Here is a 14,934-nt window from a genome sequence, read left to right on the forward strand (position 1 = left end):
GTGATTCGATGCGAAAAGAAATGTTGTCGCGTGGTGAAGTTGCAGCGCAGTTTTATTTGTTTATAGCCGTGGCCCCATAAATTTTATGTTTTATCCAGAACATTAGTGATTAGCCAGTAGCCACTACTTGGTTATTCTGTTGATTGCCGTAACATGGAAATGAACAAGCATGAAGCACCCTACGTAGAATTAAATTCAAGAGCACAACAATTACCTATTCTACTGTACTGCCAAAATCTCTTCACTTCATTAACATATCTCCAATTATCATCATCTTGAGTCTTGAGTCTCGTGTAAACACGTATTTGACATCTAAAAGTAGGCTCCCATGATCTGTAACAACCATGCATATTAACCTAGTGCATAAATCTGCATGACAATCATGATGCAGTAATATGCGTAAACAAAGAGCATACCTTTGAATGTTGATCGCGCGGCTGGTCAACACAGCAGCTCCGAAGGATTATGGATGCTCCAGACTCTCGCCAAACTAGTGCGAACCTTTAGCATCTAATTTACAAATTACTTCCTTTTAAGGATACGGATAAAAATATTTAAGCCATGAAATCATTTTATGTTCCATTCAAGAAAGGGTCAAGCGATAAAAAATTGTCCTGTCAAAATTTAAGAGCGTCTCGTATATGGTTCAGCACGACCGATGACCGCGCACCTTCCACCTCACTGGCTTTTAGGCAACTGAAGTGAAAAAGCGCCTGCCGCCTTGCGCAGTTGCGCTGATACTCCGCTAGTAGCTGCAGTTGCAGCACGCATTAAACTGTTCGAGTAGCTGCGGCACCGTAATTGCTGGAACCTGAGGTGAGCCTTTAACCATGTTTCTGTTCATAATACTCATGGTGTAGTATTTTCACACAGGCATTTATATTCGGATATTCTCTTCTTCTCAGATAATTTCAGAAGGTCTGCTTAATATTTATAAATGTAGCACTTGCTAGAAAAAATGAACTGAAACCTTTCATACGAACGAATTTCGTCTCAATTCGTTATCAAAAATGATAACCATTCACGAAACCGGTCTCAACACGCATAAAAAATAAATACCTCAGCAGAGAGATCAGAAAAGTTACAAAGACTTAGATCATGTTAGATGTTTATTGCATGAATCATCAGACGTTGACGCGGTAACTTCGAATGATTTCAGGCTCTGGTGGTCACCAATCACCAATGCCAGCGCACACGTTTAGACGCTTAAAATAATATTTTCTTCTTATGTTTAACATTATCATCTGTTGATTTTTTCGATGGCAGTAAATGATTACTTCACCCAGCACGTACAGGATGCATTGCACAAGTAACCCAGGCAGCGTATTGCAGCCATGACAGACAGACTGTTCGTTCGCAAGTTAGGTGTTGAGATGCGACCTTCACCTCTTGTAGTGCAAGCTTTCCCGTGAATGTGACTGTGGTTCTTACCTCGCCTTTACATAAATTGTTGTCTGTGGCCGTCTATGAGGTCAGTGAAAAATCATTTCATTTTTTATATATTTGGCCAGGAGCTTTGCTTATACTGGTGGCAGGAGCTGTGCTCACTCTGGTGGCAGGAGCTGTGCTTACTCTTTTGGACTCTGGTGGCAGGGGCTGTTCTTACTCTGGTGGCAGGAGCTCTACTCAAATAATAATTGAATAATAATAATCGTAATAGTTAAAATTTCTATAGCTTGCCATTATTAGAGTAAGGTTCTTTGTTATGTGCTTACCACACACGACCCGGGCGTCCATCTCGAAATACAGGGTGAACCAGAATTAACTAACCCTTTTAATTTGTTAATAAATAAAAAACTAAGATCGTTATGAAGTTGAAACTTGTTTTATTTAAAAGAAGAACATTTTTATGGTAATATTGTATCCTAGTTAAAATATTGTATCCTATTTAAATATTTTATTATTGTATTAGTTAAAATATTTATTATGTATTAATAATATGTATAGTTAAAATATTGTATGTAATATTGTATCCTAGTTAGTTATTGTATCCTAAAAACTAGGATTCAATATTACCATAAAAATGTTGTTCTTTTAAATAAAACAAGTTTCAACTTCATAACGTTCTTAGTTTTTTATTTATTAACAAATTAAAAGGGTCAGTTAATTCTGGTTCACCCTGTATATGACTGGTTTCTGGACCGAAACTAGCCTGGAACTATGTTCATTTTGTCATGACTATTTTATTCTATTTCTATGTTTGAAATTATAACTATAATTTACAAGCATTATGGCTAGACTCAGTTACGTATCGATAGAGAAAACCTCATGCCTGCATATAAGATTTACTGCTGAATAGTAATTAGTCTTCGTCGTAAGCACATCGTGTGTGTGGTGTTTCCTCTTGCTGCTCATGGCCGGCATACTGAAGGTTAATCAAGCAAAATTTTATCAGTTAGACTATCTGGATATTCAAGGAGGAAATGGATATTCTCTGGAGTGTCTGGATATTCACCCGAGTATCTTGAATATTCACGATCAGACGGATAGTTATCATGAACTTGGCTACGTTTAAGGGGGAGGTATACCCTAAAATTTTCAGATTTGGCATTTTTGGGTTTTAATCTCATCTTAAAGCTGAAATTCTGCTCTTTCCAATGGTACCACTGCCATCTCTGCACGTAAATATTTACGTTCATGACGTCTCTTTAAAGGGAAGCGGGTGGGCGAGTTTTTAACTAATTAGATATAAAGTAATTAGCTGCTGAAATCTTTGAATATAGTTTCTACTTGAGTTGTGCTGCAGTTACATGTTTAGTCTCATCTTAAAGCTGACATTCTGAGCTTTTCAACGATACTATTGCGATAGCTGTGAATGAATTTTAACGCACACAGCTGGGCTCTAAATGGGGGCGGGGGTGGATTTCCTTCAGAAAATAGATAGGACTTAATTCACTCGCTAAGACTAAAAATATTGGTGTATCTGGCATCAAGCTGCAGTCACCCTCTTCGCTTTGTGCGGAGTGGTGTTCTGCAAGTCGCTCCTAGCATCCCTGAGTGGAATTAGGCTACAGAAGCCTGTATTTTGGTAGCTATGCTACATTTAGTGACTATTTCAAGGCGCGCGGAACTTTGTCGCGCCGTCCTGAAAAGTTCAACTTTTTGTCACGGAAAACCTATCTCCTCCTAGAGTTTTGGAGCTACAGCGATGAGACATATACCATTCTATTCGTAAAGAACATACCTATGCAGTAACACAGCCCTTTTTTTAGATTTGTTCATAGTTTGGATTCAAAATGGGGGGGAAGGGGGGGGGAAATGAGAAAAAATGAAAAAAATGGGAAAATGTTTGTAAAAAAAAAACTAAAGCAAAAATAAAAAATCGGGCCGTGTTACTGCATTGGTATGGTCTTTACGAATAGAATGGTATATGTCTCATCGCTGTAGCTTCAAAACCCTAGGAGGAGATAGATTTCTACAGTTATCCCTTTTTTGTCCGTTTTCTATGAATTTCACGTTTTCTATCAATTTTTTCAAAAAAATCACACGAACAAAAATGTCTTAGAATTCTGTTTTACATAAGTGTACCAAGTTTCAGAGTGATCCGTCCATAAACAAAAAAGTTTTTCTGGTGCGTATACCTCCCCCTTAAGTGGCCATCGACGTTCTAACTCCGTCATTTCGTTCTACAATCTGAACGTATTGGATATTCCAGTAGAACTCATAAGGCGACCTCGTGATATCTCGAGATGCACATATTTTTGACCCACTATTCTTGTTACGGATTATCGAAAACTATTCCTGATTATCACCGAACTTTTTTTGAGTTATTATTATTAGCCCAATGTAAAGAAAAAGTGATTTATATTATACTGAATACATATATAACATGTTTTATTCATTGCAAGAATATTATTTTCCATGAAGAGGTTAACATTCCCACAGACAAATAATTCATGATGATTCATGCTTGTGTTTTTCATAAAAAGATCATCCTCCTCTAAATCACTTATGAAGAAGGCTCTCGTGCCAGCTTGGACTATGCACGTCGTGCGACATCATCGCCTGGCCTCAGTCGCCAGAAAGTCTTCGTGGAACGCCGGTAGCATTGCGAGCCTAACTAACAGTCGTTCAGTTCTCTGTTCAATATTAGTGATTCTTCATAGAAAGAGGTTCCTCTGCTTGTGAAAAGTGGCTACAGATCTCACGTATTTCCGTATCTATTCTTGTGTGTAAAGAGGGACAGATGAATCACGATGATGAAACAGGTTTGAAGTAGTAGTGTTCCACAACGTTAAATCTACTTCAATATAAATTGAAGAACTACAATGAGGATCGTTTTTGATCAAAATATTCCTATAATTTAGTTTGAACTTGTTTTCCTTTGTTATCTCGCTTTAATTTATGCAACGCTAGATTGTTTGCATATAACGCCTCCAAAAAAGCATTGTGTATTGCAAAAGAACGTCTTTTATTTTGAATTACAAGTTCCATGTTTCACGTGGAAGTTTTCACAATGAGTGGAAAACACTTTGATCCATACTCTAAGGATCATTTGGAGCTATTGGGAAGCTCCGAATAATCTATCATTATTGTTAAGGTTAATGACTCTCGAGTAGAATACGTTAGCCGTTACCAACCAGATTTGTAAGGACGGATTGTAAAACACATGGCTACGGAATCTATACCCGACATAGTGCGATGTGTATTGAGCAGTGTAGACTAGGAGCTCGAGGTAGACTGCTGGACCTACAAATTGATTGTGTCTGTTCCTTAGATCGATGCTGGGAGCTTATATTGATCAAGGACCGCGTCCACGCCAATTTATTAACCCGCGCACTGCGGTTATGGGGAGGAGGGAAAAGCTCACCATGCGTGTATACAGGGGGGCTCGCAGCCCATGCAGCGAGCACCAAGAACTGCAAACATTCATCTTAGACCAGAATGTCATCTTCTACTCCACTAATTTGTTAACAACTTCTACTCTTCTGTTCGAAAATACAAACGAATTCTATGAGTCCTGCAGCGCTAGGTTATGTACCCATAACTTCGGAAGTGAAATACCACCTGAATGTATTGTAGTTAATTAGACTATGAGATAACTTTAGTCATCAGCTAAATAACAACTACTTCATTACTGCACTCGAATACACATTTGTTTATGTATACTTCACTTACTGCTTACTCTGGTGGCGCACACTAAGCTCATTGGCTTCATTTTATCATATGACACAATCAAGTTTATAAACGCCGCCGTTTCCAGCAGGCCTAGAACCTTTTCCACGCAACTTTTTACGTGTACTTCTTGCAGTTTGATTCAATTATATGAATTTTAACTCTTTTCCTAAATATTTCTTTATTGCTCATTCATTCCGGCATTCACTTGATTTGATTCATTTGGAGTCAAATAGACTGTGCCGTGACAAATTCCATTCCAAGCCCTCCATTCTGCAGTTTGGTATTCTATAGCAACATTATAATATGGCATTTGAAGGCGTGGAAAATAATGGGATTCATTCTTGCTTATGATGCAAAAGAACTGTACTTTGAATTTGTTACTTTTCGGCTAGATTACCACAACTGCCTATTAGCGAGCTGTCCTTCGTGCTTGTGCACTCGGCCACTCAATCGATGTTATTGAAGTGTAACGTTTAATTACATGCGTTCTTTTATTACCTAACTAATCCTTCAGTGCATCTAAGCAACCTCATGTTGCAGGGTATGCCGCCTACATGAGCTCGTCTGGACTCTGGACATGGAGTGCTGTGATGAGCGAGCTGTCTTTTGACGTCAGGATCCTTTACGATGTAACGTAGCCCACCCAATCGCAGGAGGAGTTCAGTTTGAGCAGGGACTGCTACAAAATATTTTGTCGGTCATGATAAGTTTTGTTGTAGGCACCGACCACGGGACTATTACTTCACTTGTCGTGTATCGCGCTTATTCCTGTCATATATTATACTCTTTCACTAATGACTTGTATGTTTTTCGGTACAAAAATCGAATGAGTCGCTCCAATTTTTCGTTGCAGTTCCTCATTTGGAGTGCGATGTCCTTCAATATACTTCATTTTTACGTCTATCAAAAAACACAATTGCAATTATACATTGATTTTGATCTATGATAGAACTTCAGATTTTCAGATTTATAAAGTAAATATGATATATGATTTCCACTTTGTTTGCATTGTATTTTCATTATTCTTGGCTTGAGCGTAATCATTCAATTTACTGTGGACCAGCTATGCCCAAATATTTCTAAGTTACGCGGAGATTTTCTGGTTTACCATGCATGATAAATCTCTTATGAATTATGCGCTGTTACCGTATGACCTTAAATTACCAAGAAATTCAACGGCCAAATCATCATTTTGCTCATTAAAAAATGGCTTCCTCCGTCACGCGTTCAAATTTTCTTTCGAATGGCTCATTGGCTTCATTTTATCGTAAAATGACATAGTCAAGTTATAAACGCCGCCTTTTACAGCAGGCATAGAACCACATTCAAGTAGATCCTGCCACAGTTTCGATTAGTGATGATATCCTCAACGGACCAGTCACTTAATTTGGCCTAGAGTGACCAGCCCGCTGAGGTTAGGGGTCTATAACCACCCCATCACAGGTCGCTGCGGCTGAGACCCTATAGAGTTCTCGAAAACACTGCCTGAATTAGCGACAAAACTTCTGGGTAACCTAAAATTGTAATCACTTCGGTCTGTAACACTTCGGTCTTCGCAGTAATAGATGATTCGGTCACGACGTCACTGCAATTTTACTCCAGGTATTTGCGTAGTTCAAAGACTAGAAGTCGTAGTGCAAAGACTCAATATTACAATCAATACGCCAAGAGAAATCAAATTTTTTCCCTTAGTCTATAACTGTGACGATTCTATTGAGGCTGATAAATATTATGATAGAAAGTACACCCGCATCAGACTGGAAGATACTAACGTATAAAGATGCTACAACTTGCAGAAGGGCGTAAAGGTCCATTAGCAAGAGCGTTGCAAGAGTGTCCCAATCGGATGTCATGTAAATTATGAGAAAATAAGAAATACACAACAAAATTAAGCCCTGGATATATGCTCTGGCAGCATCGCGTTATCTTCCGATTGCGACGTTCTCTCCTTCATAAATTTGTACTCCTGGGCCAATACTTTCAAAAAAAGTTAAGAGATCGTAACTTCATCAGCCAATCATTGACGGCTTTCAAGCAAAATCCACCAATCTTATACAAGAAAATAGAGCGTAAGTACTTACGTTCACTTAGCGAGTTTTGAAAGTATGGCCCCTTCTCCGCTCTATAATGTTGTAGAAAGAGACAAGAAACCGATTCGGATGCGAGGGTTCAAAGCGTCAATAGCGTATTTTTCATTGTGTCTAAAACATTGACAGGACAAGAACACATTTGGGAATGAACATAGTCATTCGTGCTGATTTTTGTGCGGAGGTGAAAAAACAAGATTCATCGCCGGACCGAAGGTTCAGACTACAAGGAATCCACTACAAAAATTTAAAACAATTATTTTTGCCCTGCACCGCAAATGTCAACAACCAAAGTACCCACTATATTATTAGTTATGTAAAAGAAAAAAAGAATATGCAAGCATGGCTGAAGATTTTGAAGGGAACTTTACATAGAATGCAACATGAGCCTAGATATTTGAAGTATTATACAGCAATCAATAACTTGGAATTTGTGGGGTATTAACAATTTTACCGATTTTATTGTGATGCTCATTTACGGAGCTATGGGCTTAATTATAAAAAATCATAATTCATTTTCTTTCTTCGAAATTTGGGTTATTGAAAGTTGTATAATGAATTATTTTTCATCCATTTATTATGAATTAAATTGCAATTAATTTCGTTGTTATTATAAAGCAAAATTGTTGACCGAGGCGGCCTCAATAATTTTCAGGGAACTGATTTGTTCTGCAAGCAGCTATTGTATGAACAAGGTTATAATGAATAGGAAAAGTTTTTCCCTTAAGGTTTATAGAATTTTAATTATCGATGTTGACCGTACATTATGGATTTTATCGCTCGATCGTCAATTGCTTTAATTCTGTCAGGTTTGGTTACCGAAGTGGCTTACAAGGCGCGCGTGTAAATAAGTTCTCGTATGAACATAGGTTACGGCAAAAATCGTACAGAGAGAGGGTTGTAATGAAACATTAGTACATTTAATATTAACTTGGGAAATTCAAGTGCACATCCTACGTTAAAAAAAAACTCTGGTACATGAAAAAGAAAGTTCGAAAACAATCAAAATTGAAAACATATCAGTTAACACCATTAAAATCTTCTACTTCTATCAGGAAACGTTGAACCGTAGAACGCTCCCTAGGAATGGTACGGCTCCCGCAACGACCGTCCCTCACGCGCATGATTGCAGCTGTATTCCAAGTAGCAGTACCGCAGCTGTAGCCGCGTGTCCCCGCGGTTGCTCCATAGCTGTCATGACCGTACGGAAGATAATTGTTGCTCGGTGCTTGAAAACTTGAATCTTTTGATGGCCGGCGTTACAATCGTTGGGCATCTCGTGGACCCTCTCGCGTTGTCTCACGACTGAGTCGCAGCCGTAGTGTTGATGTCGACCATACTATAATAATATGTCAAAGTCGTGGCCGTCCATTGTACATGTTTGACGTTCTCACAGGAATCGTAGCTGCCTCGGAGAGGCTAGGTTTCTCGCGACAGCCAAAGTTCGAAAACGGCGAAACCGCCGGTCTCACGGCCGCGGCCGTCGCAAAGTCTGAAGACAGTAGACCGTACTCGCGTGACGGTCAACTCAGCAGAAAAACCTCTTGTCGTCAATTTTCGATTGCTTATATAGGATGTCACGCACACATAAGCCTATCACGGGACGCTGCGACAGTTTCGAGTTCCACAAGGACCAGCACTTTCGATACCATCGCTATTCCAAACTATAAACAAACCCTCGATCTCACGGTTTTCTTCCCTAACTTTGCGGGGGTCGCCTGCCGAAGACCACCACTGCCCTGGATGTAATGGACCATCATGATTCCTGCCTTGCGGAACGTAGCCTTCAACACTTCAAGCCGTCCGTATCTAGGCCGTGGGTCGAACCAGCCCTCGGTCGAACGAAAAGATCCAACTCCTGTTAAGACGCCCATCCAGAGACCTTGTGGCCGCGGCCCCAGCATTTTCGAGAAGATGGCTTGCGTGAGGCCGTTAACAACAGGGTAAGCTGACATGGTGATTATGAAGGCTACGAGGACTTGCGAAATTGAAGATTGAGGGACATGAGTACACCATTCTTGATTGGTCGGGCATCCGAGAGTACATCCTTCGGAATCAACTGAATCCTCGCGTAGCAAACTGGAATAGAAACTCCCATACGGGGGGAATGTGGGTAAAGTGAAATCGGCCATCATGAGTGAGGTATTAGAAAAAATTTCAGGGGGGCCAGTGTCAGAGCAGTTGGACATTTGAATTGGTGTGTTTCCCATGGGTATGTATAGGCAAGTTCCAATAACTTCAGGGATAAGTCCAAGAAATATAAGAAGTTTGCGTTCATCATAGATCTTAGCAAGCCTCGTCGTTCCAATGAATCCTCCGACGCAGACGAGACCAGCTCCGGCGAGGGCGATGCCCACAGCTACCATGGCGTAATCATCAGTCACTGCGTACATGTCAGTGACGAAAGGCTCGGCCAGCGCATCAAGGAGAACGTAGATGAACAACACGAAGAAAAAGGCAAATAGAATGCCTCCAATACCAAGATAATCGGGTTTTGGCAGCTGCAGCGGTTTTTCATTACCATCTTTCTTACTTACGAGAGCTTGCTCTTTCACAGCGATGGGATGTTCCTGCAAGGAACGAAGATGAAATTTTAGAACAAAAATCTAAACTATTTACTCTAGAAAGTGGGCGTTGCATGACCATGAAGAGGGCTGTTAGCCTACAAGTTCTTTGGGGGACTTGAGTGTCAGTTTCATCAATATTGACGGCGCTTGATCATTGCCATGACGGCCACTTGTGAAGGAGAAGAAAATGTCTGTTTGAAATAATGATGCGTACTCTAAAATACTGGATCATAATAATCAGATCAACAATGCATGTGCTGTATTATACTGACTATTGTATGGCGAAAAGTAGAAAGACCTGCTACAGAATTGAATGCACAAAAGAAAAATTTTTACTTTTAATTATAAAGCGAAAAAATTTTTTTAACACAACTCAACCATGTCTACTGAGACATTCATTGTCGTCGATGTCGTCGTATTTTCGTGTCTTTAGAAAATCGATTTTGATTATTTTTAAATTTATATTTTGGGATCGCACGATTCCTACTTGATGAATACATGTGACAGCAATGACGACAAGTTTATTAGACACGTTCTGTAGTGATCCTTGTTTGTTCAAGAAGATGCACCGCTCTTGCACCATTCAATTTTATCGACTCCCACTCGATCGAATTAAGACTTCACTCATGATTTAATGATCACACCTACTAATTAAACAAATTGTTCTCGACGGCCACAGTAGAGTAAATGAAATTCATGTATTACACCAGCTACTATATAAGTAGATGATTATAGATCGAACGACTCGATTCGTGCACCACGCCGTAGATCATGTACGTATATTTTTCACGCTCAAAATAACCATATAGCCACTCTTGCATTCAAATCCATTTTCTCTTTGACCCTGTGCATTGCGAGAGTATCTGAACGATTATCATAATTGTGCTAATCGTTAATAATTAATTAATCATAATTGATAATTGCAATGTGTAATTTCATTGCAATTTAATTTCTATGCAATTTAATTTAGCTAAATAGTTATTCCTTTTAGCTCTGTTGATGTTGTCACCAGATTGAGTTAAATGTGAGTTAAATATCATATTGAGTTAAATATTGACTTAAATATCATACTAATGATATTAATTGTATTGTCACTGCTTATAGCAAGTTCAGAACTTGATAATGATTATTAAACTTCAAATGTTATTGTTGAGGAATTGAATTTAACAGGGAAACGTAATTTAGACCATGATTTGACTAGGTTGCCTGATGATGTAAATTGAGCGTTGAGCAACGTTGGATACCTCGTTAATTGAATTAGGCGTTGGAAGGTGAACAGCGTAGAGTTTTCATTTTTGAAAATGTGAATAAAATAACTTCATGTCATATTTATAATTGAAATTCTAGCCAATCTGTGTTGATTCATTGTGTATTAAAATTCTAATTCTAACCTATTTTGATTCTATTTCATATATTATTGCTTATGGGGGATAGGATAAATTGATTTTGAGAGTATTGATTTTGCTTCAGTTAATCCCAATAATATTGAAGTGTCATATTTATTAGCATTGTTCAAATGTGTGATATTTAATTAGATAAATTCAATTGGAGAACTTTAGAAAATGTTAACTGGAAATTCTGAATTATCAGTCAAACAATAATGATATTAGCGTGATTTTGAATAATGATATAATCCGATATGTCAAGTACCTTGGGTTAATTCAGCCATCTAAAATGTGAGTTTAGCTTAGGAGTTTAGAAATAACATTATAATTCTGTGTTGAATCTCGGATTTCTTTTATTAAGAGGACACCTATTCATAAGATTTAGTAAGATGATTCCTCTTGAAAAAATACTTTGCCGACGCTTAAATAGGCCTTTGATTAATTTAGTTACCTTGTTCTCAGGTCTCGCTTGGATATCATACCTGAAGAAATATTACATCCGCCTGTTCTCTCCACGTTGCAATGTCTGGCAGAATCTAAACCTAATAAGGAAGAAAAATTGGACGCTCTTTATATCCACCATATCACCTTAATTTCTCCGGTTTTACCTCGACCACGTTATTGGCTCATATTATTCCCACATTACCGGTTACTCAAATTCTTCACTCTCTCTGCGTCTGATACGTCTGTTGGCGTGTTTTTGTGGTGAGATGAGAGTGGGGGTTTTGGGTAGCCGCACCTGATCGTGATGGGAACAACTGTCGCCCAGGTGCAACATAGCCCGTCGTGTAACTGGTGAGAATGTGTAGGGTGCAGGGTTATATGAAGTGTTTAGTTTAATGGGTTGTTGGTAGGTGTTATTTGTAGATGGCTGGAGGTTTAGGGCCTAATGCCGTTATTTTGGTGCATTGAAATTGCTGGTGTTGCTTGTTTACTGCGTCTGATGGGAAAGTTAGTTGGTTTAGACCAGTGGTTCCCAAAGTGGGCGATATCGCCCCCCTATGGGCGGTGGAAAGATTTTGGGGGGCGGTAAGGTAGAAGAGGGCGTTTGGGGGGCGATAGGGGGGCGGTAGTCCGAAGTCAAAGTCAGAAGTTCGAACGTTTGTTTGACGATTTGTACACAACACGTGCAGCACATCATGACTCCCAGCGATGGTTTTTTCACCCAGATCTGTTTTTTAACCTCTCCTGGTTTACGTCTCGGACAAATTAACGGCCGGACTCGCGGCCGATCTCACGGCCAATTTCCAATTCAATGTTCAAGTAATATCTCTCAAACTAATGAACTTAACTTGTTGAAACTTGGTACACGTATTCATTAGGACCTAGCGGTAATGTTAAGCTGGTGAATTTTTTATTAATTTTGCCTTCATTTGTTTTTTCCATGGTTATATGGCAATACGGGCCGAAATTCACAGTACCGGGTAATCAAGAAATTTTTTCCAAACTATTGAGCAGATTCGAACGAAATTTTGAATTTACAGTCCTAACTACCGAACGTTAATGTTTAGCTCGTAAAAATACATTCGATTGTGCCTTTGTTCGCCAGCTTTTTTCCATATCACCTTCATTCGTGATTTAAACAGCAATACGTGCTTAAATTCGCAGTAATCAAGAAATTCCTTCCAAAACTACTGAATGAATTTGAACGAAACTTAGTATTTAAATACCTAACCTCAGCAACGGTGATGTTTAGCTTGCTACAATTTTTTCGTTTTGCCTTCGTTTGCGAGTTATACGGCTATATGTATACGGATATACGTAAACGGCTCTTGGTTAAACCGGCCGGTAGAAACGCCGGTCGTTCCTCCTATATCTGTATAACTCGCGAACGAAAACAAAATAGAAAAATTGTCGCGAGCTAAACATCACCGTTGAGAGGTTAGGTTTTTATATACAAAGTTTCGTTGAAATCTGTTCTGTAGTTTAGAAGAAATATCTTGATCGCCGCGAATTTAAGCGACAAATTATCCGGCGATACGGGCTGAATATAAGGATGTGTGAAATCAAGAATGACTGTGAAATAAAAAAAAAACTCGCAATCGAAGGTAAAATCGAAAATTTTTAGAAGCCAAAAAAAATCAACGCTTAGTAGTTAGAAATGTATATTCAAAATTTCGTTCAAATCTGTTCAGTAATTTGGAAGAAATTCTTTGATCACTGCGAATTTCGGCCTTTATCGCAATATAACTCACGAATGAAGGTAAAATTTAAAATTTTTTACGAGCTAAAAATCAACGTTAGGTTCTGATGAATATATGTTCCAAGTTTCCTTGAGCTGCGTTCATTAGTTTGGGAGATAATACCGTATAATTGAATTTGGAGATTGGTCGTGCGACTGGCCACGAATCTGGCCGTGAATTTGCCCGAGACGTCCTAGGTTTCTAGTGCTGAAACAGTTAAAACAGCTTAAAAACATATTGGTTCACTAAATGGGGTTCTATTTGTGAAATACACATTTGTGTTTAACATTTATCTATTAAAATTGTAGCATACTAAATTTCAAGAAAGAGGTGTATGTTTTTATATGTGTCTGTGGGGGGCGCTAGAAGTTCACTAGGGAGCCAAAGGGGGGCGCCAGCCTGAAAAAGTTTGGGAACCACTGGTTTAGACTTTAGAAGATCGGGTGTGTAAGTGGCTATTGTGTTCCAGGTTTTCCGCGCTTGTTCGTGTAGGACGATGTTGATTGTGAGTATGTTACATCGTTCGTGGATTGTTCTTGAAGAGACAAAGTCGCTCCAGTGGGTGTTTGTGTTGAATCAGAGTGCTTTGTTCTGTATCCTTTGACGTTGAGAGATTGCTGTTCGCGACAGAGTGTGCAGTGGTATGGGCGGATAGGTAAGTGAGAATCGTACAAATGCCATATAAAATCTGTATTTTAGGTTGGGGGGAGGTTGGCGAATCTGTAAAGTTTCTGAAGGTTTCTTCTGGCTATCTGTTGTCTTGCTGTGACTTGCGTTCTGTATCCGCGAGTGGTTATTTGGAGCCCTAGAACCATTCCTTTGATTGTGTAGGGGAAGTGTTTGTATTCACTGAACATTTCGGTTGTGTTTTTCCTGCTGATAGGGATTATCTTGAATTTGGAAGTGTTTGTTTCAATCTTCTATTTCTGCTCGAACGTGTTTATCTGTGTGGTTGCGTGTTCTGTTGGTCGAGCTAAGAAACGTTGTGTGTGCCTGCCAGCTGTAATCTGGGTGATGTCGTCGGCCCAGCGTTGCCAGATGGTATATTTCTATACCAAATTTCACAAATCTGGTATTTTCAGCAGGTGTCTAGTATGAATATTTTAGATCTCGTATATTTCCCTAAATCTGGTATTTTTTGGCTTACTGCATTAAGTTTCACCTCGGAAGTTTGAACTTCCTCCAGCGTAGGCGTGGATTATATAGATTACCTTCAGAGCGGCGCGACTAGAGCTTTCCCGCCATTTTTGGACCCGCAAGTTTACCGCTTGATGAAATAACCCCAATCTAATTGTTAACATTTAACAAAAGTGTTTAGTACAATATAAGCACGAGAGTGATGATCCTTGATTCACTTTGATTGATTACTGATCAGTGATGATATGGCCTAGGACGAGTGAGGTTTTCGAACCGATCTCTGCGACGCAAGCTCCACCATTTTTGTTTGGTGATTTTGAATTCTAGTGTGCCACTCATTGGAGTGCCTCTTGAATTCTGATGTGCCATTCAAAATTTCACTGATCTTGATTACCATCATCCATTCATTGAACTGGCTGCCTACTGCATCACTTGTCTACTTTGACCTATCTCCAAT

The 14,934-nt window shown here is 39.2% G+C and overlaps 2 protein-coding genes across 4 annotated transcripts in view; both read right to left on the reverse strand.

Annotated features, from left to right (window-relative positions):
* Positions 1 to 710, reverse strand: part of LOC108672186 (putative GPI-anchored protein pfl2) — a 34,637-nt gene extending 33,927 nt beyond the window's left edge. For all 3 annotated transcript variants that reach the window (XM_018159822.2, XM_018159836.2, XM_018159829.2), the window contains exon 1: positions 417 to 710. The gene's annotated coding sequence lies outside the window, so the exon portion shown is untranslated. The remainder of the gene's footprint in view (positions 1 to 416) is intronic.
* Positions 1 to 14,934, reverse strand: part of LOC108672178 (major facilitator superfamily domain-containing protein 8-like) — a 47,506-nt gene that overhangs the window by 5,989 nt on the left and 26,583 nt on the right. The window contains exon 4 of the mRNA XM_018159812.1: positions 9,033 to 9,775. Coding sequence (XP_018015301.1) covers positions 9,033 to 9,775 — 743 coding nt within the window. The remainder of the gene's footprint in view (positions 1 to 9,032; positions 9,776 to 14,934) is intronic.

The sequence above is a fragment of the Hyalella azteca genome, unplaced genomic scaffold, assembly GCF_000764305.2.
Source record: "Hyalella azteca isolate HAZT.00-mixed unplaced genomic scaffold, Hazt_2.0.2 contig12358, whole genome shotgun sequence".
Lineage (NCBI taxonomy): Eukaryota > Metazoa > Arthropoda > Malacostraca > Amphipoda > Hyalellidae > Hyalella > Hyalella azteca.